This window comes from Nerophis ophidion, linkage group LG07, assembly GCF_033978795.1.
Source record: "Nerophis ophidion isolate RoL-2023_Sa linkage group LG07, RoL_Noph_v1.0, whole genome shotgun sequence".
NCBI classification, from domain to species: Eukaryota; Metazoa; Chordata; class Actinopteri; order Syngnathiformes; family Syngnathidae; genus Nerophis; species Nerophis ophidion.
Genome location: NC_084617.1, coordinates 21,700,246 through 21,726,776, shown reverse-complemented (window position 1 = coordinate 21,726,776; position 26,531 = coordinate 21,700,246). Strand labels below are relative to the sequence as shown.

Below are 26,531 nucleotides of genomic sequence, written 5' to 3'. Positions count from 1 at the left end.
GATCAGCTTTGTTGTTCCTTTCACCATCTGCGTGTTGTTGACAGCCGTGCTTGAGTGACAGCTTGTCTCGACCAATGGCAGCGTCCCTGTTTACGGCGCTGAACAAAGCGACCAATTGGACGACTGAAAAGGCGGGGCTTGGCACTAGGGCGCTGCAGCTGAAGAGGAGGCGGCAGTAGTGATCTGTCAGGCGGCGGCAGAGGCGTCCCTGTTGTCGGCTTCTATTCCAACACCATGGCTCGGAGGAGCGAACTGACATGGATGTCGCGGGCTGACACGGCGGAGCACACGCAGAGATTCGGACTGGCTTTATTAATTCTCCGTGGCGTTTTTGTCTCCACGACGATTCCTCGGATGTAACGGAGGAAGGTTCCAATAATCTTTGTACCCGGGATTGAGCACGAAAAGGCGGCCTCGGATCACGCAGACGCCGCTGGAAGTTGAGCTCACCAGGTTAGCATTTTGCTTCCTAGCTAGCCGTTAAACAGCTACGCGTGTTTTATTTAACCGTTAACCCCAGCATGTAAACTGGAATAAATATGTGCTGTGACGGCGTCTTTAAATACTTTTTGTGCGCCTCCATGACGTTGGCAGCGGTCACCCGTGTTAGCATAGGCGCTTAGCTGCTTGGCTATTAGCTTGTTGTTCCCCTGCTAGCACTTTGGACCCTTTTAAGACAGCTTGTTTACAACTCCAGTCAAATTAAGTTTGTGATGATTTATAGTTCACATACGTCTCACTAAAGCCTTGGGATTGTTTTGCCAGGTCTTGTAAGTCCCACAAAAGTATGTCCCATACTGCCACAAGATTCCTAGTTTGTCTTTCCCTGCAGAACAAGGGTGTCCAAAGTATGGCACATTGGCCATTTGCGGTTCGCAGCTTTGTTTTTATTGGCCCGTGACTTTGACTGATTGATTGGGACTTTTATTAGTAGATTCCACAGTACAGTACTTATTCCGTACAATTGACCACTAAATGGTAACACCCGAATTAGGGCTGGGCGATATTGGCTTTTATTAATATCGCAATATTTTTATGACATATTGCGATATATGATATATATTACAATATTTTGTGTCTACATTAAAAACATATTCTTCATACTGCATTAATATATGCTCATTTTAAACTTTCATGCAGAGAGGGAAATCACAACTACCGTATTTCCTTGAATAGCCGCCGGGGCGCTGATTAATTTAAAACCTCTTCTCACTCCTGCGCTTATTCAAGGCATGCGGTAAAAGTAGGCAGGCGCTAATAATTTTAAAACCTCTTCTCACCCCTGCACTTACCAATGGCATGCAGTAAAAAAATTTAGTGTGATTTTAAATAAATAAATAATTCCCCTGCGGCCGCGATCCGGTGGTTGGGGACCACTGCTCTACAACATGTCATCGCGACCGCCTTTACACAACGCTATCTGCGTGCCGGCCGGACGCATGCATATCGCTGCTTCTCATACGAGATTGCAATGCATACTTGCTCAACAGCCATACCTTTTACACTGATGGTTGTGATATAAACAACATTAACACTCTTACCAATATGCGCCACACTCTGTGAACCCACACCAAACACATTTCTGAGAACCTTGGCTCTGTAACACATTATAAACGCAACATAAGAATTACCCAGAATTCCAATGCATCCATGACTCTTGGCTATATTATAAACGCGCCACCAACCCCGCCCACCTCAAACGACGCACAGAGGGGGGGTTTGGTGCTAGCGGTCTGTATAATATAGCCAAGAGTCATGGATGCATTGGAATTCTGGGTAATTCTTATGTTGCGTTTATAATGTGTTACAGAGCCAATGTTCTCCACAAATGTGTTTGGTGTGGGTTCACAGAGTGTGGCGCATATGAGTAAGAGTGTTAAAGTTGTTTTATATCACAACCATTAGTGTGATCTGTATGGCTGTGGAACAAGACCCCTGGTTTACACATAGTAAAAGCAAAAAATAACTCCTCCCCCATTTTGGAAATGACAACAGGGTAAGCGTCACTCGTGACGTCACGATTTTGACCCGGTGGTAAAAGTAAGCATGCGCTAATAAATTTGGGGAGCGAGTTTGACCCGGCAGTAATTCAAGGCAGGCGCGTATTACTTGCCCGGCGGCTATTTTAAGGAAATACGGTACTCTTCATTCTCTCACGGGTGACTTTTTAGATGAAAGAACAAATTAATAGTGCTGCTACCTTTTTGTAGTAACACTTCTGCTGCATACTTTGCATATTGCTGTTGTCCGCTGAATATATTCCCACTTGAAGCCAAACCACCGCCAAATGATGGGCTCCCTGGTGTTTATTTTGGGCATTCATTGTTCTTCCTCCATTTGTGATCAGTTTCGCACCATCTCTCTCTTGTATTGTCACTTGCTCCACTCGACCTGCCTCAGCTAACGTTAGCCATGCTGCTACCTCTCTGGTCGGCGAGAGAGTATGACGCTAGACGCGCGAGAGTATGTGACGTATGTAAGAATGCGGGCTTGTTTTCCGTCTCTGTAAGAATGAGAGAAGAGAAGGAGTCAGAAACGCCAGTAATGTAATGCACGCAGCTAAAAGCAACTGGACCTGCCTCAGCTAACCTTAGCCATGCTAACGTTAGCTCTCGGCGAGAGCGTATGACGCTAGACGCGTGACAGTATGTGACGTATGTAACAAGGCGGGCTTGTTTTATGTTTCTGTGTGAAGGAGACGAGGAGGAGTGAGAAACGCCAGTAATGTAATGCACGCAGCTAAAAGCAACTATGTGAGAACATATAATCGAATATTACGATAGTCATTTTCTATATCGCACAGAGACAAACCTGCGATATATCGTTTATATCGATATATCGCCCAACCCTAACCCGAATACATTTTTCAACTTGTTTAAGTTGAGGTCCACGTTAATCAATTCATGACACATTCAAAAGATAAACTAAAAACATCTGGGATTTGAATATCAAACAAAAAAACTAGAATATGCCATTCTGAGAAAAATTGTGTTTAAATGCTGTAATCTGCAAAGAGGAACAGCACGATGGAACGGGTAAGTGCGTCTGCCTCACAAAACGAAGGTCTCTGGGGTCGATCCTGCGCTCGGGATCTTTCTGTGTGGAGTTTGCATGTACTTCCCGTGACTGCGTGGGCTCCCTCCGGGTACTCCGGCTTCCTCCCACTTCCAAAGACATGCACCTGGGGATAGGTTAATTGGCAACACTAAATTGGCCCTCGTGTGTGAATGTGAGTGTGAATGTTGTCTGTCTATCTGTTTTGGCCCTGGGATGAGGTAGTGACTTGTCCGGGTGTACCCCGCCTTCCGCCCGATTGAAGCTGAGATAGGCTCCAGCGCCCTTTTTGACCCCGAAGGGGATAAGCGGTAGAAAATGGATGGATGTGCAAGGATTGGAAATGCACCAGACACCTTTAAAATGCTATTTAACATGCTAACAGATAGTGTCAAGTACCAAGTCATATGACTCTAGGGTGTTAGCCCGAAAATTTGTCGAAAAAAGTGAGCATGCTATTGTTAACCTGTCAAGTACCAAGTTGTATGATGTTTAGGTGTTCAACTGGAAATTTAACTAAAATAAAAATAACATGCTAACTTTACCATGTGTCAAGTACCAAGTTATATAACTCTGAGATGTTCGGATGTAAAACTGGCAGAAAAGAAGTTAGCATGTTATTGTTAGCATGTTCATAATTAGCACGTGTCAAGTACCAAGTTATATGAGTATGAGGCATTTGGCTGTAAAAAGTGGCTAATGAAGTTAGCGTGATATTGTTAGCATGCTATTAGTTAGCACTTGTCAAGTACCAAGTTATGAGTCTGAGGCATTCGGCTGCAAAATTGGCTAAAAAAAGTTAGCTAGTTATGTTAGAATGCTAACATTGAGTGTTTGACAAGTACCAATTTATGAGTCTGAGGCGCTTGGTTGCAAATTTAGCTAAAAAGTTTGCATACTATCGTTTAGCATGGGTCAAGTGCAAAGTTATGAGTCTGAGGCGTTAAGCTGCAAAATTGGCAAAAATATAAGTTTGCATGTTAGCATGCTAACAGTTAGCCAAGTACCAATTTTTGAGTCTGAGGTGTTTGGTGGCAAATTTAGCTAAAAATTTTGCATGCTAACATTTAGCATGTGTTAAGGACCAAGTTATATGAGTCTGAGGCATTCGGCTGCAAAATTTACAAATAAAGTTCTAACATTTAGTACGTGCCAAGGACCAAGTTATATGAGTCTTGAGGCGTTTGGCTGCAACATTGGCAACAAATGTTGCCATGTTATTGTTAGCATGCCAACATTTAGCATGTCAAGTATCAAAGTATACAAGTCTGAGGCGTTTGTCTGCAAAATTGGCTAACAAAAAAGTTTGAATGTTATTTTTAGTAATGCTTCCTGAGGCTGAGCGAATCAGTGGCCAAGATACTGAACAGCACAGTCTGATTGTTCTGGTCTGGTCTCGTGACCAATACTACTGTAGTATTGTCAGTTTTACTTCTTTAAGACATTTTTATGCTGGCAAATTAAAAGTTAAAGTGCCAATGATTGTCACACAGACACTAGGTGTGGCAAAATTATTCTCTCCATTTGATCCATCACCCTTGATCACCTCCTGGGTGGTGAGGGGAGCAGTGGGCAGAACTCACAACCTACCGATCTTAATGTAGGGCACCATTATGTAGGATATTTTTTGGTAGCAAAGATATGGATTTTGTGTTCAGATAGTTTCGCATATATTGATCTTTATTGTATTGGTTTTAGTATTTTTAAAGAACAAAATGTACCAAAGTGGCCCCCGCATTCTTAATTTTTTATGTATGCAGTCCTCGCTGGAAAACATTCGGACACCCCTGTGTTAAGTCCTTATCCCAGGTGAATTGTTGCTGGTTCGCTCCAGTTGTTTACACATGACACTGGACTGTGTCGCCAGCAGGTTCCTGCCCCCATGGACATCTTTATTCTGGAGCAGGGTAGTGTTTGTGTCATTGTCATTTCCTCATCCTCGTCGTCTCCACGTCCCGCAGGGCTCAGCTCATGCGAGAGGCCATGGGCAGTCAGGGCAGCCCGGTGAAAAGCTACGACTACCTCCTCAAGTTCCTCCTGGTGGGGGACAGCGACGTGGGCAAAGGGGAGATCCTGGACAGCCTCCAGGACGGCTCGGCCGAGTCCCCGTACGCGTACAGCAGCGGTGAGTCGGCTTCGTCTCTTCCCGTCACATCTTTGGACCCTCAGATCGTCCTGTTGTGTCATGCTTGCTCATCACAAACGTAATGAGAACAACACAAGGGACACTCTGTCCACGGCATCCAAACACACGGTGCTTTCACATGAATATATGGACATTGTTGTCAACCCAGCCAGTCCGCCCAGCTTTTTCCATGACCTCATCGGTGAACGACAGTTTTAGCTCATCTTCATGCTTTGTCCCGTGAAGGTATACACAAATATTGCAGACGTCGTCACTTCATGATACAGTCTCTTCCTGACTTTGTGTATGTTATCAGTCGTCGTGTTTATTTACATTTGGGTCATGCTGGTGGTTTTGTTAAGTAGACGGAAAATAAAGATCAATCCCTCAGGGTTATTATTAGGGCTGGGTGTTATTACGGCTGAAAACTGTATTACGTTACTGTAGAGCTGGGCGATAATCGAGTTTGTAAGATACATGGATATATTTTTAAACAAGATATGATTTAAGAAAATATCGATATAATTTATTTTATGTTAAAATTACCAAATGCCGCTTATCTGTTGTGGGCTACTGAACCCCACCCCTTACTCCTACCAAGAGTGCTTGCACTCTAAAAAGAGCATCCATGATTGGTTGGTTGTTGGTTAGGGACAGGCCAATCAAAGGCCAGACTTTTTATTTATTTATTTATTTAATAAAGTATTTCTGATTTCGATTCTGATAGGGCAGGTGGGCGAACCAGGAAGGGAAATCACAAAGGGCCTGCCTGAAAAAAAAAAAATTTTATCTGAGTCTGATACATTTTGTATTATTTGCACAGTTATGTTATTTATTTTATGTAAAAATAATATGTTTCTATTTTATGTTATGTAATTCTGTATTACCTAAATAGTTTCTTTTCTGTGCTGTTAATACCCATCTTGACTAACTCGGTTAATAAAAGTGCCACTGACTGTCTACAGTACAGTTGTGATTCACTTCAATTTCACTGAATATCGCTAAAAAATTAACATTTTTATATGTATAATTTCACCGACAAATATATCGAGATACATATCGAATATCAAGTTTAAATAAAAATATATCGAGATGTACTTTTTTGTCCATATCGCCCAGCCCTACCATATTGGTGTTTTCTATCAGTTGGTGGCGATCATTCCATCCATCCATTTTCTACCGCTAGTCCCTTTTGGGGCCGTGGGGTGTGCTGGAGCCTTTCTTTTGATTGATTGAAACTTTTATTAGTAGATTGCACAGTACAGTACATATTCCGTACGATTGACCACTAAATGGTAACACCCAAATAAGTTTTTCAACTTGTTTAAGTCGGGGTCCACGTTAATCAGTTCATGATTATCATGACTATCATGACTATCTCAGCTGCATTCGGGCGGTAGGCGGGATACACCCTGGACAAGTCCCCACCTCATCACAGGGGCCAACACAGATAGACAAACAACATTCGATAATAATTGAAAATAATATATATATATATATATATATATATATATATATATATATATATATATATATATATATATATATATATATATGTGTATGAAATGTAAAGTAAACATTTTTATTTCAAACGTAGTCGTACTCTAATTATAATCCACTCAGCTATCTAGGCAGAAAGCAAATGTCAACACAAGCATGGAAAACACTCTATTTAAACAAAATTGTAAAATCACGTTGAACACTTATTAACTTCTTCAAATGAAAGTGCAAATGTAAGAAATGCTCAATAACGTGTAAGAAAATAATGGTAAGTGTGAAAATGTAAACATAGAGAAACCGGAGAATAACTATTTTCTGCAGGTTTATTGCCAGGAAGTTACAGCTGTGCTCTAAAAGGTGAGCATGACTAAGGTGTTGTGGTGTTACCGGTCTTGGTGGTGACGGGCGCCTTACATCAGTTACAAATCACATTGGTCTGAATTAGGGTTGTCTTGATACCAATATTTTGGTACCGGTACCAAAATGTATTTAAATACTTTTCAAAATAAAGGGGACCACGGAACAATTTCATTTTTGGCTTCATTTTAACAAATAATATTACGAAACATTACCAAATGGTTCTCATTGCACTCAAATAAAAATTTTAGAAGATTAAAATAAAAATTAAGAGGCATTATTTCTTGTTTTAATCAAAGAACCATTTATAATTTTATACATAACATTTACCTTACCATAATCCGGGATTAGGTTAGAGTACAACAGAAAGCTTTACTGACATTATATTAAATTCTTCATGATTTATGGTGGCCACTGTCTGTGCTTTAAGACAATTAAAATCATTAGCAAATACTAAAAACAATACTATGACTGAAACTACACAGATAAACATGTAGCAGGTATAACACATTTAGTTAAATATAAAACACAAATTGTAGCAATTTCTTACAAAATGTAGTTTTTCACTTGCATTAGTTTGCGCTATGTGGGTGGTTTTAACTCCGCTAATATCTGGCAAGAATCCAACCAGCTATGTGTGCGTCTACGTGTCTACATGTGCACAACAGGGGAGCTGAAACTCATTTTGCAGGTCTGGATGATTGTTATTTAAATGTTTTATTAAGTTTGAAGCAAAGATTGTAATACTTGAATCATGACATCTTTGATGAGGCATGTTTTAAAGCACTGCTTGCCGCGCAGCGCTTCCGTGTTTACAAAGCGTCACTTTGATCGATAATTTTGAAGCCAAATTACCTTCAAATTTCGCTTCACGTACTCTCTTTATTAACCAGTAGACTTGCCTCTATTTGTAATTTTTCTTCTCCGCACTGTTTCTCCGTGTGCGCTCTGAGTGTACGCCCACTGACACACAAAACATGCCCCTCAGCTCTGTATGTCACAAGTCAGCATGTTGTAAAAAAAACAAATGTCATTAAAAATATACTAATAGTCACTAAAACACATCAATTATATTTGTTTTAATCAGCCCCTTATATTATACAGCCGGTGTAAAATTATAAAAAGATGTTGCTGAATCCACGATATGTCTAAAACACATCAATTATATTTGTTTTAATCAGCCCCTTATATTATACAGCAGGTATAAAATTTTAGAAAGATGTTGCTGAATCCACAATATGTCTAATATTTTTTATTTCTGACTGTCCAAAATGTTGACCAAAGAAAATATTTGAAGACAGAGGATGTCCAGCGCGAGCACTGATCCTGCCGCCCTGTGCACATGCAAACCTTTATCAGGGCCTACCTGTGTAACAATGGATGTATTCTGATTTTTTTTCCCGTTTGCAACCTTCGGTTTCAGTACAGAGTTGTATCCACATTGTATGCATTTAAAAACAAAAACAGCAAGTGTTTGTTGCGTTTTACATACTTTACAAATACAAGCTGTCATGAAAGCTGAAGTATTTGACACAAGATTGGAGATCCAGACTGCAGGGCAAGATGAGGTGTGCATGACACCGCCACATCCCACATCCCAGACTTTGACTTGCAGGAGTCGTGACTATTAATGTCGCTAAAAAGACAGATCCTGAAGACACTCTTCCGTTGGCTCATGACACTTCCCGGTAAAATACGTAAACCAGGGGTGCCTATAGACAAACTGCGACCAGAGGGCCATTTGCGAATTTAATGGTCTGTTGCACAATGTAGAAATAATAAGAAAGTAAAAATAGAAATAATGAGCAAAAAGTTTGCAAGAAAAAGTTGAAATGTAGATACTAATAACTAGTAACACAAAGATTTGTCATTAATATATGTATATGTAACTTTGTTAACCCACCACCACAAATAGATTGCAGTCCTGTGGGAAACACATGATGAATATTTCTACAATATACATAATTGAACATTCCTTGTTAGGCTAATAGTGCAATGGAGCATTCATTGTAATCATGGCTCCATTGGGAGCAAATGGCGTGAGAAAAAGTCCGGTTGCTATTCTCGTTGTTGTCCGATAGCGGAGAAGTGTCTTCATCAATTATAAAGTGCACATAATGTCAACTCTTGGTGTCCTTTCCTTTGGCTAAGAAGCTTTGTGACCAAAGTAAATATTTGAAGAGGACAAATCAGGCCAGTAGAAGAAGACTGTGATTGGATCAAAGCGTGGCGATGAATGATCACACAATAAACAGTGCAAAAATAAGGAATATGTAAGAAATGCTTAATAAAGTAAAAGAAAATAGTGCAAAGTGTGAAAATGTAAACATAGACAAACCTGAGATGAACTATTTTCTGCAGGTTTATTGCCAGGATGTTACAGCTGTGCTCTAAAGAGTGTGTGGTATTACCAGTAGTGGTGGGGAAAAACAACTTGCATAATTTACAGACTATGGTCCTTTTGCCAGAATTAAAAAAAATGCCATATTGTGTAGGTGACTTTTCCCCCTTTAGCCACAATTTCTTCATTTTTACTCTCTCTTACTCCAAACATAGAATTAACCGTGAATCAACTTCTAAAGACATGCACCTGGGGATAGGTTGATTGGCAACACTAAATTGGCCCTAGTGTGTGAATGTGTATGTTGTCTGTCTATCTGTGTTGGCACTGTGATGAGGTGGCGACTTGTCCAGGGTGTACCCCGCCTTCCGCCCGATTGTAGCTGAAATAGGCGCCAGCGACCCCCAAAAAAGGGAATGAGCAGTAGAAAATGGATGGATGGACAAAAAGATGGGGCAAACATACCTGATATTGGATACTGTTACCTGATTGGCTGTTAGCGTGTCACTCCCACGGATCATTGACCACTTTCCTGTGTTGCTCGATTACCAGAAAGCGAGTGCCTTTCCTCATGCAACCCACCTTGCTTTGCAACTTCTGCTTTCTTCCAACAGAAGATAAAAAAATATTGAACATTTATTGAACACATTGTTTATTCATATCAATTAGGTGTCAATCGCCCAGCCCTGCTCTGTGTATGATACGATACTAAGTGTATGACACTGCGTTCGTGACACTACTACATGATGTACCGCATTTCCTTGAATTGCTGCCGGGGCGCTAATTAATTTAAAACCTCTTCTCACTCCTGCGCTTACCAAAGGCATGCAGTAAAAAATTGAGTGTGACGTAAACTTGGACCTTAAATCCTACTGAATAGGTCTTAATCTTCTTCCCTTTATGCAATTTCAAAATACCGGTATTGAAGTCAGCCTCCTCCATTTTGAAAATGATGACAGGGGAAGTGCCACTCGTGATGTCACGAGTTTGACCAGGCGGTAATACTAAGCATGCGCTAATTATTTTGCGAAGCGAGTTTGACCCAGCAGTAATTCAAGGCAGGCGCATACTATATGGCCTGCAGAAATTTAAGGAAATACGGTATGCCATTACTACCACTATGATACTATGTGCAGAACAATATTAACATGGATGACGATACTAGGGATGTAAAAATAAATGAAATTATGATATGGAGGCTATGCTCGCGTGCTTAAATGCTAACATGAAAGCAAGAGACATCAACTTTCCCCATTAAGAAACGGTGATTTCTAATCTAAACGTACATAAACACATTACTATCTGAGCAAATAAAATATTCAATTGTGCATATGTGACGGAGGTATTTTTAGGATGCGTCTAAGGACCGCTGAGCAGAGTTGGATGCCACAACGCTCGCCAGAAATGATAAATAACAATTGGAATAGGACTTAGCAGCTTTTTGCTGCTCCGTCCCTAATATATGCTTTTATTAGTTTTTCACTTTTCATTTAAATATATAAAATGGCCTCAGTACAAAACTATATTTAGGACAAAAAAAAGCTCAGCCATTAAAACAAATCAAATACTCAGACTAAAATTAGTCTATCAATGAAGCGTAAGAAAAACAAAACACGCAAAATAGTGGCTCTCAACAGTGTGTCTATTTATTCTGGTTATTTGAAAAATAACTTGGTCAAAAGTGTATGAATAAGTACTTTTCGATCTCAATTCGATCTCAATTCCGTAGACTGCTGCTGGAATTTTAATTTTCATGAGGGAACTCTCCAGAAGTAATCAATAAAGTACTATATATCTATCTATCTATTTTTGAGCGCATTCGAAAATACCGCAATGATAATCCTAATCGTGATTATAGGTGTATGTCACCACACGTAAGGTTTGGTTGTGCTGAAGACAATGAGTGACAAAGGGAGATCACAGCAGACGCCACACAAATCAACATCCATCCTTTTGAGCAAGTCACGCTCTCCTCTCCCGGAACAGAAGTGATCAGAGCTGCTATCGATCATGGCGTGAGGCCAATAGCAGTCGGGGTGCAAGAAGCACTCTCTCTCCATCTGTGCAATGTAATTTGCTCAGCACTTTAGTCCAATGGAGGCTTCATGACGATGGAGAATCGGTTGCTATTAGCACACCAGCCTTGGAAAGTGGGCAGAAACTCCTGTAGCACTATACAACACATTCCCAGCACAGGAAGAGACTTGATTAGTTCTTTAAGTATGTCTTTTGACAACCCTGCTCGCTCTTGGCCTCCAAGAAATATGGTATGGCCTTCTAGCAGTTTTCACTCTCATGAAGCTGAAAGTAGAAGTCATACGGCAGCGCTTCACTCGTTTAGCTGCGGGAGTTACCAGCTATGTGAAAAGCTCAGAAAGCAGTTGAGATGATGTAGAGGAACATGTCCGGACACGAAACAGCAGGTGTAGTCAGACAGGTTTCGTGCCGTTAAATCTTACACACAACAATGAACTTATTATTAGACGTGATAAAAACGGAAAGGTCCCGGTTGGACCATTATATGCTACTTCTAACCTTTTCCTTGAATCATCTATTGCAGAGGTGTCCAAAGTGCTGCCCGCAGCAAATTCTTTAACTGCGCATTCTGAAAATACATTTAAAAAATAACATAAAAAAGTGGAATTAAAGACCAAACATCTGAAATGGAACAAGAAAAAGTTACAATGTTGACTGTAATTATGCAATGAATCAAACTCAATGTTGTTATGAATTATTGACCAATTCAAGGCTCCAATTACTTTAGATCAAATATTCCACTTTGAAATATTTTAAGGGAAAATATTGCATGTTTTGTGTGTTTTTGATTGATTGATTGATACTTTTATTAGTAGATTGCACAGTACAGTACATATTCCGTACAATTGACCACTAAATGGTAACACCCGAATAAGTTTTTCAACTTGTTTAAGTCGGGGTCCACGTTAATCAATTCATGGTGTTTGCCATAAAACAAATAAATGAATAAAAAACATTAAAAAAATAATGTAAACTTATGATAAATGGATAGATTTGAAGCTGAACTGCAGGTTTAAGAGTTGGAAGTAGAATTTAAAAATAATATATATTTATTTTTAACACTATGAGTGGTACCCTTTTGAATCCCCAATAATTTAGTGTGCTTTTTTTTTTCAAAGGTTCCAATTACTTCACATCAAATATTCCACTTAGAAAAAAATTGGGGAGGCATATTGCCTACTTTGTGTTTTTTACATTAAAAAAAAAACAAGTTTCTTTGACATAAAACACATTTTTTCAACTTATTTTTTTAAATTTTTATGGCTGAGACACTTTGGGTCCTCGGACCAAACTTGAGGGTACTCCTAAAGGTTAAAAAAATCTATATATTGTGTTGGTTTTAAAAATGAAAAACATCAGAATGGTCCCGCAAGCTTTAAGTTGACCCTGTGCAGCCCTCAGCGGGGAAAGTGTGAACACCCTTGTTCTTTTGCTTCATCTATCATCATGAGTAGTGCTCACTAAAGGTCTGATTATCTTTAATAAACACAAGAGATGATCCGAAAGATCCCATAAGAACAACGTTATGTGTTAGATCACCAGAGCTCAAAGATTCATTACTATTCATGAATATTCCAAATCTGTTCAGTCTTACACTCTTTAGTTTCACCAGCTAGTTATGACATTCTGTGATGCCTTGTGTGTAAATTCCCTCTTTTTTTATGCAATGAAAGATTACAACCAATAACGTTCCTCTCTGTGTGTCCATGCAGGAATCGACTACAAGACCACTACCATCCTTTTGGATGGGAGGAGGGTGAAGCTGGAGCTCTGGTGAGTTGCTCTAACCCAGTTGTTCTCAACTATTTTTTTCTCACGCCCCCCCTAAGGGACAGAATATTGTTCACGCCCCCCTGAAGTTAAAGTTTTTTTTATTTATAATTGTCAATATAGTTATTTATTGACACTAAAGACGCTATTACCATATTTTTTGGACTATAAGTCGCAGTTTTTTTTCATAGTTTAGCTGGGGGTGCGACATATACTCCGGAGTGACTTATGTGTGAAATTATTAACACATTACCGTAAAATATCAAATAATATCATTCATCTCATTCCCGGAAGACACAAAGAAAATGTCAGCAATCGTCACTCACACGTCAGCAATCGTCACACACACGTCAACCAATAAGAATTGGCGGGGGAGGGTCATGGCAGAAGTGCATTGTGGGTCATGGAATGCTAACTGCTATATGCTACTGCCGTAGCTATTAAAATGGATCATTTCATCGTTGGCGGTAACTTATAAAAACTGAGAAGGGCTGAACAAAAATGGCACCGAAAAGGAAATCATGTACTGCAGATGACAAGCTGGACGTAGTGAAATATGCAGCAGAAAACGACAAGAGGAAGCGGCGCACACCTTTGAAGTTGGCAGAGTTGTTTAGAAGCAACATCAAGGAAGAAAATTTCATCGGATTTATTGATTAGAAGTGACAGATTGTTTGGTAAACGTATAGCATGTTCTATATGTTATAGTTATTTGAATGACTCTTACCATAATATGTTACTTTAACATACCAGGCACGTTCTCCGTTGGTTATTTATGCGTCATATAACGTACACTTATTCCGCCTGTTGTGCACTATTCTTTATTTATTTTAAATTGCCTTTCAAATGTCTATTCTTGGTGTCGGATTTTATCAAATAAATTTCCCCCCAAAAATGCAACTTATACTCCAGTGCGATGTGTATATGTTTTTTTCCTTTTTTATCATGCATTTTCGGCTGGTGCGACGTATACTCCGGATCGACTTATAATCCGAAAAATACGGTACCTCTCACGTCATGCCCTCCAAGGGGCCCTCACCCCACTATTTAAGAAACACTGCGTTAAAGAGGCCGTTTGAAACTTGCTCACAGTTATTTTTTCAGGGGACATAATTGTTTCACGTGAACTGAATGTTAATTTATTTATCTATCTATCTGTATGTGTCAAGATATACGCTGTTACCTCTCACGCCACCCACTATTTGAGAAGCACTGATCTAGCCTGAATACTTCTTTCTCCTTGCAGCAGGAGAAGACATATTGGATTTACATTTTTAAGAACCATGTGTAACCAGCACCGCGTGTCCTTCCATACGTCATACACACGTCCAGTAAAGGTGCTGAGTGTGAAGTGTGTCTAGTAGAAATAGAGTGGAGAGCCAGCGCCTGCTTGTTCCCCCAGGGAGGGAAGTTTTGCTGAAGAATCCTTTTTCTTTATGCCGCATCAGGTTTTCCTCCGCCGTCTCGCTGCGCTTTTTCTGTCCATTTTTCTCTTCCCCACCAATGTGTGCTGCCGCTACTTATCATTGTCGTGAGTCATGTTGCAGGTGCCACAGAAAAGCTAGAGGTGTGTACCTTTTGTTAGTTTTAACCCGATATTTCCTCTCGATACGTAACGGCTGTTGAACGGCAACACCTCGGAACCTGTCTGGCTTTGCCGTCCAGTGGCATTGGTGACAGCACTGACTTGAATTTAAGACAAGACGACAGTTTTGCTTGCAGAACGACTACCGTATTTTCCAGACGCCACACCCACAAAATTATTTTATTTGTATTTTATTTTTTTCCCATTTATTAGCCGCACCAGACTATAAACTGCAGATATACGCTATATTGCCAAAAGTATTTGGCCACCCATCCAAATGATCAGAATCAGGTGTCCTAATCACTTGGCCTGGCCTCAGGTTTATAAAATCAAGCACTTAGGCATGAAGACTGTTTCTACAAACATTTGTGAAAGAATGGGCCGCTCTCAGGAGTTCAGTGATTTCCAGCATGGAACTGTCATAAGATGCCACCTCCATCCATCCATCCATCATCTTCCGCTTATCCGAGGTCGGGTAGCGGGGGCAGCAGCCTAAGCAGGGAAGCCCAGACTTCCCTATCTCCAGCCACTTCGTCTAGCTCTTCCCGGGGGATCCCGAGGCGTTCCCAGGCCAGCCGGGAGACATAGTCTTCCCCACGTGTCCTGGGTCTTCCCCGTGGCCTCCTACCAGCTGGACGTGCCCTAAACACATCCCTAGGGAGGCGTTCGGGTGGCATCCTGACCAGATGCCCGAACCACTTCATCTGGCTCCTCTCGATGTGGAGGAGCAGCGGCTTTACGTTGAGCTCCTCCCGGATGGCAGATGCTTCTCACCCTATCTCTAAGGGAGAGCCCCGCCACCCGGCGGAGGAAACTCATTTCGGCCGCTTGTACCCGTGATCTTATCCTTTCGGTCATGACCCAAAGCTCATGACCATAGGTGAGGATGGGAACGTAGATCGACCGGTAAATTGAGAGCTTTGCCTTCCGGCTCAGCTCCTTCTTCACCACAACGGATCGATACAACGTCCGCATTACTGAAGACGCCGCACCGATCCGCCTGTCGATCTCACGATCCACTCTTCCCCCACTCGTGAACAAGACTCCTAGGTACTTGAACTCCTCCACTTGGGGTAGGGTCTCCTCCCCAACCCGGAGATGGCACTCCACCCTTTTCCGGGCGAGAACCATGGAAGCCGTCCGGAAGTCGTTTTCCATGGCTTCCCCGAACTCTTCCCATGTCCGAGTTTTTGCCTCCGCGACCGCTAAAGCTGCAAACCGCTTGGCCCGTCGGTACCCGTCCACTGCCTCCGGAGTCCTATGAGCCAAAAGAACCCGATAGGACTCCTTCTTCAGCTTGACGGCATCCCTCACTGCTGGTGTCCACCAACGGGTTCTGGGATTACCGCCACGACAGGCACCAACAACCTTGCGGCCACAGCTCCAATCAGCCGCCTCGACAATAGAGCTTCGGAACATGGTCCACTCGGACTCAATGTCCCGCACCTCCCTCGTGACATGTTCAAAGTTCTCCAGGAGGTGTGAATTGAAACTCTCTCTGACAGGAGACTCTGCCAGACGTTCCCAGCAGACCCTCACAATGCGCTTGGGCCTGCCAGGTCTGTCCGGCATCCTCCCCCACCATCGCAGCCAACTCACCACCAGGTGGTGATCGGTAGAAAGCTCCGCCCCTCTCTTCACCCGAGTGTCCAAAACATAAGGCCGCAAATCCGATGACACAACTGCCACCTGTCCAACAAATCCAGTCATGAAATTTCCTCGCTCCTAAATATTCCAAAATAAACATTCGGCTTTATTATAATAAAATGGAAGCGTTTGGAAACAATAGCAACTCAGCCACCAAGTGGTAGGACACGTAAACTGACAGAGAGGGGTCAGCGGATGCTGAAGCGCATAGTGCAAAGACTTTCTGCAGTCAGTTGCTGCAAAGCTCCAAACTTCATGTGACCTTCCAATTAGCCCACGTACGGTACGTAGAGAGCTTCATGGAATGGGTTTCCATGGCCGAGCAGCTGCATCTAAGCCATGCATTACCGAGTCCAATGTAAAGCGTCGGATGCAGTGGTGTAAAGCACGGACTCTAGAGCAGTGGAGATGTGTTCTCTGGAGTGATTAATCTCATCATTAGATTTATAAACCGAAGGGTTCAAAGCATAACAAAAAGTAGTGGCTTATAGGCCAGAACTTATGGTATTTAATTTTTCTATATGTAGCATGCCACAACACAAGAGATGCATCATCTCTGGCGAGCGTTGTACACACACTTCATTCAACTCCAGCCAACTACTCAACTGCTTCCTGGTCGCGTATAAACTGCTATTGGAAACAGGCCCTCAAAAAGCTGCGTGAAAATTGTGGGGGATGGAGTTTTCCTCACACTTGTAAATGTAATTAAAATCCATGAAAAACATAACGCTTTCGTTTTGAAGAAGCTATATAAATCCAAGCCACACTAGATGTTGTACGCTAGTCGTCATGGTGACGTAGTATGTGTATGCAGGCTACAACAGCTTCTTCTTCCTGACTAGATTTGAACAATAATCTGTTGATAAAACTTTTTTCACTTGTTATTATAACCACTCTGATGTTATTTGTGATGTTAAGAGTTTTGTTTAGGCTCAGACAGGTGTTTGTGTGTGTGCTTGCCTGAGTGAGCTTGACAGTACCTGTCAAAAAAAAAAAAAAAAATTCTATTCAAAAGTCACATAGTTCAATGATGACCAGCTGAAAAGTCTGTGTCCCGAAAACACGGGCGATAGCGCGGTCAACTTCCGCTGTGGTCGCACTCTCATAAGAAAACAACTGTGTGCCTATAGATTTTTGAAAGTTAATACAGAGTGGCATTATAGCCATTTTATCCTCAACTGAATGGATGTTTCTAGGTGTCTCAATTGAAGCCATCAGAATAGATTTTATAATTTTCTGAGAATGTAAATTAAGTATTGTTGACAGTTTTTAAAGTATTTTTGATGTAGAATCGATTGCTACCATTAGCTGCATTGCTGGCTACCAAGAACCTTTTGTTTTCTTGGCTCTCAAAAGGACAGTGAACGAAATTCCAACAAAAGTGAAGTTCCCCTTTTAAGAGTTGCTTCACCCAGAGTGCACACCTTGGATGAAGGCACACATTGACAGACCTATTTTTGCGCAGCATTTTGGAAGAATAGAACCCTAAATGCGGTCATTGGGATCTTCCATCACCTTCCAGTTGCCTTGATGTCTTCTTTTGCTCTTCAGGGACACGTCAGGACAGGGGAGATTCTGCACTATCTTCCGCTCCTACTCCCGTGGAGCACAGGTGAGTGGCATGCCAATAATAGCTTAGAAACCTGAGCGTTCCAAAGGTTCTAGAACGTGTTATGGTTTGTCTTCCTGCAGGGCATCCTGCTTGTGTACGACATCACCAACCGCTGGTCTTTTGACGGCATCGACAGGTGGATACGGGAGATTGATGAGGTGAGTGCAGCCATGCAGTAACATTTTGTTGAGGTGTCATACGGCGTGTATTAAGGCTGATGTTAATGAACCCCTTCTGATTGTTCCACCGTCAGCATGCGCCCGGCGTGCCTCGCATCCTGGTGGGAAACCGGCTGCACCTGGCCTTCAAGCGGCAGGTGCCCACCGAGCAGGCTCGGGCCTACGCCGAGAAGAATGGCATGACCTTCTTCGAAGTGAGCCCGCTGTGCAACTTCAACGTCATCGAGTCCTTTACAGAGCTGTCGCGCATTGTCCTGATGAGACACGGCATGGAGAAGTTCTGGAAGCCCAACCGAGGTGCGTTTTAGGTGCAGGGAAGGGTACCACTCTCATTTGAACCGATACAGTACCAATTCCTAGTATCTGGGAATCGATATTGGTACTTAGTGGTACCAATTTCCAGTACTTTTGTGTGTTATTAAATGTGTTTTTTGCTAGTAAAATACTTTTTTTTATTGCAGCATTAAAAAATAGCTGATTATAATAATGTGTAGTGTATACTTTATGGGATGTTTGCTAGTCAGTTCAGTCTCTGCTGTCTGGTCTTTTGTTGCGCCCTAAAAAGTGTTAATACTGTAAGTATTGTAGTGAAGTGAATTATTTTTATTTAGCGCTTTTTCTCTAAAGACTCAAAGCACTTTACATTAAAGAGGAACTGCATTTTTGGGGAATTTGGCCTATCGTTCATAATATTTATAAAAGACAAGAAGACTGAAGTTTTAGTTTTTTTCCGCTTTCAAACATATAAAACATAAAACCCGGCTCCTTCTAGGTGGCTAGCAATGCTATCACTTTTAAAATGCATTCAAAAACCATCAACAATACTTAATTTACGTTCCTTAACCCTTATAATAATCAAGCTGTATAGACATTGTTATTGTAAGAGCAAACACTGAGGAAGTATTTTTCTATCGTAGTAGCACACCGGCATGCTTCGGTATTAGCCGTCAAAGCTAACTATGGCAAGAGATAAGTTGGCTTCTACAACAACACGAAACGCGTTTGGGTTTGTAATGCACAACACAATGTGATACGACACCAATCTGTACTGCTTGAAAAACATGAAGATTCAGATTACAGTATCTGTAAAGTATTATCCCACATTTCATGTATTTTTACTTTGTATACAGCTAGCCAGACATCTTATGTACTGTAGTTGTACTAACATGCATGACTTGCTGCGTGTATCACGGTCAATATTAAAGTGACTTGTATGATCCAGCTGGCCGGGGAAGTTTCTTGTTGATTTTGGGTAAGCAATCCATTTATGTAAAAATAGTTTGGTTCCATGTTTATAGCCTCAAAATTGCTTTTATCCCCCTCTCTTGGTTCCGTCTGCTCAAACGTCTCACTCTTTCTTCGTGTTCGCATCTATAAGCAGCAGTATATTTAGCTTCAAAACGAAGGTTGTGAATCCTCATTTGTCCAAAAATAGTATTCTTTGTTGCCTACTACCAAGTCTGCCATGATTAGAAAACACACTCGTGTTTGATTCAGGAAGTAGGAACACACATGTTGTCAGAAGTCAGAAGTGCGCCGCTTTTGAAACAGAAATCAATGCACGAAATAAATCAGTCCCGAAAATTATTGAAATGATGAAAATACGGTAGATATTGTACATATTACATATTGTTATGAACGTGTCTGTTACTACATCATATATAGACTTGCAGTGTGTATAAAAAACATCGATGGAAGGTTTTGAAGTAATTTTAGAGGGCTTCGAAGGCTGCAACTGTGACTGCATCTTTCAAGCGTTTTTATCATCTTTAAAATCTCCTAAAAAAGACGTGTGTCTTCTTGTCTCTCAGAATGATTGTGAACGATAAGCCAAATTAAAAAAACGCAAATTTCCCCTTTAAGTTCCCCATTATCTACATTTAAGCTACCTTTACATAAGTTTGGGTGGCACTGGGAGCAAGGTGGACTAAGTTTCTTGCCAAGGACACAACAGCAGTGATAAGGACGGCGGGAGCTGGATTCGAACCAGGATCCCTCAAGTTTCTGGCCGAATGCTCTACCGTCTGACTCTACTAACTATGTTTGATTGTAACGTGCATCTCAGTTATAGTTTTCAGTAACACATTTGAAAGTGCTGAAATTGCCATGTAAAATTCGTAATGCTAATCAGTAGCATGTCAATAGAAAAGCCAATGTGTATTAGCATCAGGCTAGCGTATTTTTGGAAAAGCGTCACCCTACTTAACTTGCGTTGAAGCGTTTCTCAGTCAATTGCTGTGTTGGCATTTAAAATTGCAACACTATCTAGAGGTAGTTTGGCTGAGTCCGCTCTCAGTACTGCTGAAGTGATTGCAAAGTGCGAACGGGCGTGACGTCACGCACACGTAACGTAGCACTGTTGGATTTTATGTCAATCGGTGCCTTTTAGCACCGGTGGGATTCGATCGGTGCCAAAAAAGGGCAGTATTAGGTACCAATCGTTTAGTGATTTAACAATAAACAAAAACATCACCTGACTAACGATTCTGTTCTCCAGTGTTCAGCCTTCAGGATCTCTGCTGCCGAGCCATCGTGTCATGTACGCCGGTCCACCTCATCGACAAGCTCCCGCTTCCCGTGGCCATAAAGTCCCACCTCAAGTCCTTCTCAATGGCCAACGGCATGAACGCCGTCATGATGCACGGACGCTCCTACTCGCTGGCCAACCCCGCCGGCGGCTCCAAGGGCAACAGCCTGAAGCGCTCCAAGTCCATCCGTCCACCGCAGAGCCCCCCGCAGAACTGCACGCGCAACAACTGCAAGATCTCCTAACTTCCCCCTTTCCCCTGCGGACGATGACGAGACCCTGCGGCGTTCGCCGGGATGCAGGAGGGCGTGAAGTGTAGGAAAGCGGCGCACCCCTCAACCCTCGGATTGATGTGCCACTCCCACCAGGCCCCAACCTTTCAGATCATTGCCAGGGGGCGTGGCTAAGGGGCCCGTCGCAGAGAAAAAGTGAAACATTTGAGTGTCCCGCTGCTACTTAACGAGTCAAATGAGAGACTCTGGCGCTGTCCACTTGTACAGACGTGTGTACGCTCATCGTGTGTCTGCATCGCAAACCTTTTTCATCTGCTTTCTAAAAGTCAATAAGCTAAAAGTCCTCGCACACGAGCACACTCCACCGCCTTTTTGGGTTGGCCTTTGAATTGATGCTGCACAAGAGGTTTAAACCCCGCCCCCAACGCCTCTTCCTGATTAGTGACTCTTTACTAGCCCTGCTCACTAGTGGTGACCATTAAGAAGGGTTCCACTCTTTGAGGTTCCTTTTTGTTTTGTGTTCCACGCATCACCGCCTACTTTCCAGAGGGATGGCTTGTTGCCATGGACACCAGCCACTGCTACAATACATGACTCATCTATTTCTTGGTTTCTGGCTTGGCACAAGTCAAGGGAAAGAAAGTTTCCCTGTTTTTTCCTTCAACGGTATTTGATCTCCTCATACACTTTGGCTTGCCTACTAGTACTATGAATACTAGTAATGTCTACGGATGTTCTCGTTCATCCAGGTCGTTGTATTCCCAGGGCGTGTAACCAATCTCAACTGGATTGTTCTGGGTTTTCTAAAATTGAAACGAATGCCAACGTGAGTTTTCCTACTCATTTTGGGCTATTAGTGGTCGTTCCACAGCGATTGAGGGGAATTTATTGTTGGTATTGACAGTACGGTTGCTCTTTTTGCATCCAAACAGTTTTAACCATCCTTACCCAGGCTCAACCTCCTTGTGTCGGAGTATAGATAGTTGATGTTTTGGCACCAGCTGCTAGACTGGGTCTGACCGATCTAAGCCTATGAGCATGAACTGATTAAGCCTACCTGAGAGAGGCGAAACGTTTTCTGAAACAAACCAAACAGTCCATTGTGATCGCTTGAACGCCCTGAGAATACTATTAGTAATTCTACTACATGCTAGTAATACTTGCACTGAGGCCCGATGCCACATTTGGCCCCTTTCCCCTCCTGATACGTCTGAAGTTTCTCAGGTGGTTTCTGAGGCGGAGGTTAAAAAGGTAGTTTTAGCACAAACATGAAGCAGGAAGTAGCTCTTTTTTAGGGGTCTCGTTTTGATTGTGGAGGTGCGTGTTGGCGTGTAAACAAACAGGAAGAGTTTTTGCACTTTAGAACCACAACAAACGGGATAGGATAGACTTTATTCATCCCACTGTGGGGAAATGATGTGGTTACTAAACAATAGGTAAACAAAGGATATTAAAAGAGCAGTGAGCGGACGCAACCAGCTGCCACTTAAGCGGTGCCATTTCTACTTACATTTTTTTTTTACTACAATTTAAAACACAACGACAAAACAAAGGAGCAATAAATAATACATATCGCACACATACAAAAAAACGATTTCATCACCGACATAATGTTAGTAGTCGACACAATCTCGTAATTATTAGTGGTGCAAATCTTTGGGCACCTAACGATTCAATTTCGATTCTTGGGAATTCATTCTGAATTCAAACCGATTCTCGCGCTGTATTATTTGGTACAAGAATTTTAAAGAAAAACTTTTTTCAAAACAGGTTACAGGATAGGAAAGGTTTAATTGATTTTAGTTTGGATACAGTATGAATAAGAATTGCGATTCAAACAAGAATCGCGATTCGGATAAAAATCTATATTTTTGTGCACCCATATTCCTCTCCAAACGCCGACCATCAACAGTATTCTCGGCTATACTCCAACGCTGGTTTCAAAGCACAATCTTGACAACTGTTTTTTTTTTGGCGTTCATGCATTTAATCTGCCAGCGAGCCCATCTGCTTATTAGTGCGCCACCAAAACTATTTGCTAAATGTTTATGTCGGAGGGGCATGACTCACTGTACCCACGATCGCGTTGAAACTGCCCTCGTTACGCCATCCGCTCGTGTTGGACAGCTGCGGTCCAGCTGTTCCTGCGAAACACATCCATCTCCCAACACACGACCGCGAGGAAAATCGGCTCTTTTCATTGGAGGATGTTGCTGCATAACTGTGTGTGTGTGTGTGTGTGTGTGTGTGGCATTCATGGACGGTTGTAGTCGCGTGTTGCATTTGTGTTGTGTCATGGGTGCCCAAACCTTTTGACTCCAAGGGCCAAAGTGAAAATGTGCTAATGTTTTTTTACCATGCAACAGCACCATGTGTGAGGAATTTAGACTCATACCGCCATACATGAATATTAGACGGTAGAGACTGTCAGGCTCAATAGATGGCAACTAGTTGGCCTGTATATTAAATCTATAGATTATCTGTTAAAAAAAATTAACTCGCAGCTAAGTTACCAGAACTTAACCATAAAATATACAGTGGTTTTATCTGTATCAATTTTTAATTAAAAAGAAAAATCAATTGAAAATGTTTAGGTTTTTTTTAAATGTCCTGTCCAGCGACTCAGGTAAATCATATAGTTGATGTATATGATCATATCTGCTGCACAAATTTACTTTAGAAAAGAGAAGTGTTGGATACTTCTCTTGTTGCCTTATTTGTATTTGACTTTAACAAATGTTTGAGTAGAATTTTGTTAATCAAAACCCGTTTTCTTTTAAGTAATATAAACATTTATCAGAGCCTATTTTATGGAGGAATGTTGTTAATTATAGAACTGGCACTCACTTAATCGAGAATGGATTCTGAATCTAATCGTGCTGTGCCCAATGATTCCCAGCCCTAGTTTTGACGTTAATTTACTGAAAATTGAAAATCTCTACCAATGTTTTTTTGACATAAAAGTTTTGGCAACTGGGCTACCAGTTTTTTTCCCGTAAACATTTACAGCCGTTTTTTTTACAGTGCATTATGTTAAAAAAAAACAACAAACGGTTCCACTGTTATTTTTACTGTAACATTTTGCCGACTGAGCTGCTAGTTTATACACAATCTACAGCCTTTTTATTTTACAGTGCATTACTGTGAATTGAAAAACAATACCACTGCTATTTATACCGTAAATTTCTGCCGACTGAGCTGCTACTTTTTTTTTTTACTGCAAAATCTGTGTTCCTTGTTTTTTTAACAGTGCTTTACTGTAAATGGAAACATGGTACCACTGTTCCTTATACGGTAGATTCCAGTGACTTAGCTCCCAGGTTTTTACCTTTCAAATTTTTTTTTATTTTTCGGGTAGCCTAGCATACATAGTCGTGCAGCTTGAAAGAGGTCAAAATGAATGCAATACATTTTGGTAGCCACCCAAATGAAATGAGCCGAAGGGCCCCGCTTTGGGCATCCCTCACTTAGGTGCCTGTTGAGTCTGTTTTGAGAGCCTAGCACCGAAATGAAATGATTCAGGTGTCGGCACAAGAAAATTTACATTTGGCTGCGTTCAGGGCGCCACTGGAAATGGCAGATGTTGCATTCAGGTGTCATCTGCTGCATGGGAATGCGATGGCGCTGCTTTTACGGCACGTCTTCTGATGCCGCCCCCGCACGTCGTCACAAGATTCAATGCTGCTGAATAATAGATGCTCTTCTCACAGATCTCAGGAGGGCCTCATCAGTGCGCTGCAGTTCCTCGCTCCTCTTTCATCCTTTAGCATCTTCCTCCCCTCTTTCCCTCTGCCATGTTTCCTTCCACGCCACAGCCCGTTGTTCTCGCCTTTTTTTCCATCGGTTTGTTTTTTCAGAGGCTCCCCTTCCTCAGCGTGTCTTTCCTCTCAGTGTTTTTGATGCGATGCCACTTCGACTTCTATCTGGCTCTCTCAAACATTTGTCACCACCTCAGAAAACATTTGACCCTCCAAGAACCACTATAATGACCAGCAATAAAATACAGTAGTGTAGTAAGGCTAAGTATTTGTTTGAAAAAAAGCATAAGTTTTATTTAACAAGTATATTTAATATGTTATCCTACTGTAACATTACACACAACGCACAAAAGAGTGTACAGTACATTTTTACAAACTTTGTGGGCCTTCCGCTAGATGTAGCCCACTTGTCACAGTTTGAGAATCACTGTTTTCTCATTTGGCCAAATCACCTTTTTAGTGTCTTTTAACCCCCTAAATTACATTAACTTTGATGTTTTCAGAGATTTACTTGTGTTTTTTCAAGCCTCCAGACACACATGGCTTATTTGTATCCCCAAACATTCTCCACACTGCAGTCCTGTGGCTCGTGCAGCTACATTTTGGAGCCGATCAGACCTTTTTTTTTTTTTCACTGCTTCATGTTTTCACAAGACAACTTGTAGATTTTGTTTCTAGCAACACTCCTGTTGGGAATGTGTTTCCTTCCTTCCTGCGCCAGCCACTACTTTTCCACCCGCTGCTCTCCGCAACGTGGCCACACATACCATCGACCAAAGCATGCATCATAAAAAAACAACATCCAAATGATTTGAGTTTGTTTTTTGTATATCCCGCATGATATGTTTAACAATCTGGATTGAGTGTAGGGTATAAACCACAGTAGAGAAGGGATTCATAGGGTCCAATTCCTGTGTTGATTTTACGTGAGAGGACGTGGGGGTAGGTGGGTTTATCAATTTACAATGCAGTCTGCTGAAATGATGGAAAGCGCCACTCTGCATAGAAAATTTGGAATAGCCCATAAAACACATTTTAAAATATTCAACACTCTACTGCCGTCTGGCGGCTAAGGTAGATAGTGCATCGCCCTAATTTATCACGTTTTATGTGTCAGGTCAACCGCGACAAATGGGGCCATATGAATCCCCTTCCCACTATACAACCGTAAATGGAACTAATGCTTGTGCCACTTACTGGGGGTCTTTTGCACAAAAATGGGCTTTAATGTGTATCAGCTTTCTTTTTTAAGGGACGTTGTGATGATAAACTCTATGAAAAAAATAAGACGCGCGTCGTCTCAGTTGGAAAATGAATTTGGGTGTTTGTTGTTGACAAGAATTCCAGAAGAACTCTGATGACGACCAAGAAAACTTTTTGTTGTTGTTCCTGTCCACAGTCGTGGACTCAAACATGTAATTGTGTTTTCCATCTTTCTTTTTTTTGCTGTTAAATCTTCCTCCTGTGGATTTTTTTTTACTCAGCTAAGATTCTAAATTATTTTGTTGACAAGGAAAGAAAGAAGATTCAGGACCCTTCCAGGGAAGCAGGGTGATATCGCCTGTTGGGCTTGTGCAGAGGATCAGTGTTGTGAGATTTATAACGGAGACTTAGAACCACACTCAAGTGAAACACTATTTTTGGGTCCAAAGCTGCTTAGGTGTGAATGTGTCTGTGTGGCTGAGAAATAAGCTGAAACGTTTATTTTTCTTTTCTTTTTTTAAATTATTGATTGTACAGTTTCAATGCTGTGAGTGTTTGAAGGGAGACTTTTTCACAATAAAACAATTGAATGTTCAAAGTTTA

At 41.6% G+C, this 26,531-nt stretch overlaps 1 protein-coding gene across 1 annotated transcript; it reads left to right on the top strand.

Annotated features, from left to right (window-relative positions):
* The first annotated feature begins 167 nt into the window (after positions 1–167).
* LOC133556051 (ras-related protein Rab-40C) lies at positions 168–26,531 on the top strand. Its single transcript, XM_061905640.1, has 7 exons — positions 168–453; positions 5,016–5,179; positions 13,127–13,187; positions 17,968–18,028; positions 18,109–18,186; positions 18,282–18,504; positions 20,705–26,531. Exons 2-7 carry the CDS (start codon positions 5,026–5,028, stop codon positions 20,977–20,979), a joined length of 852 nt encoding a protein of 283 aa, XP_061761624.1. The 5' UTR covers positions 168–453; positions 5,016–5,025; the 3' UTR covers positions 20,980–26,531.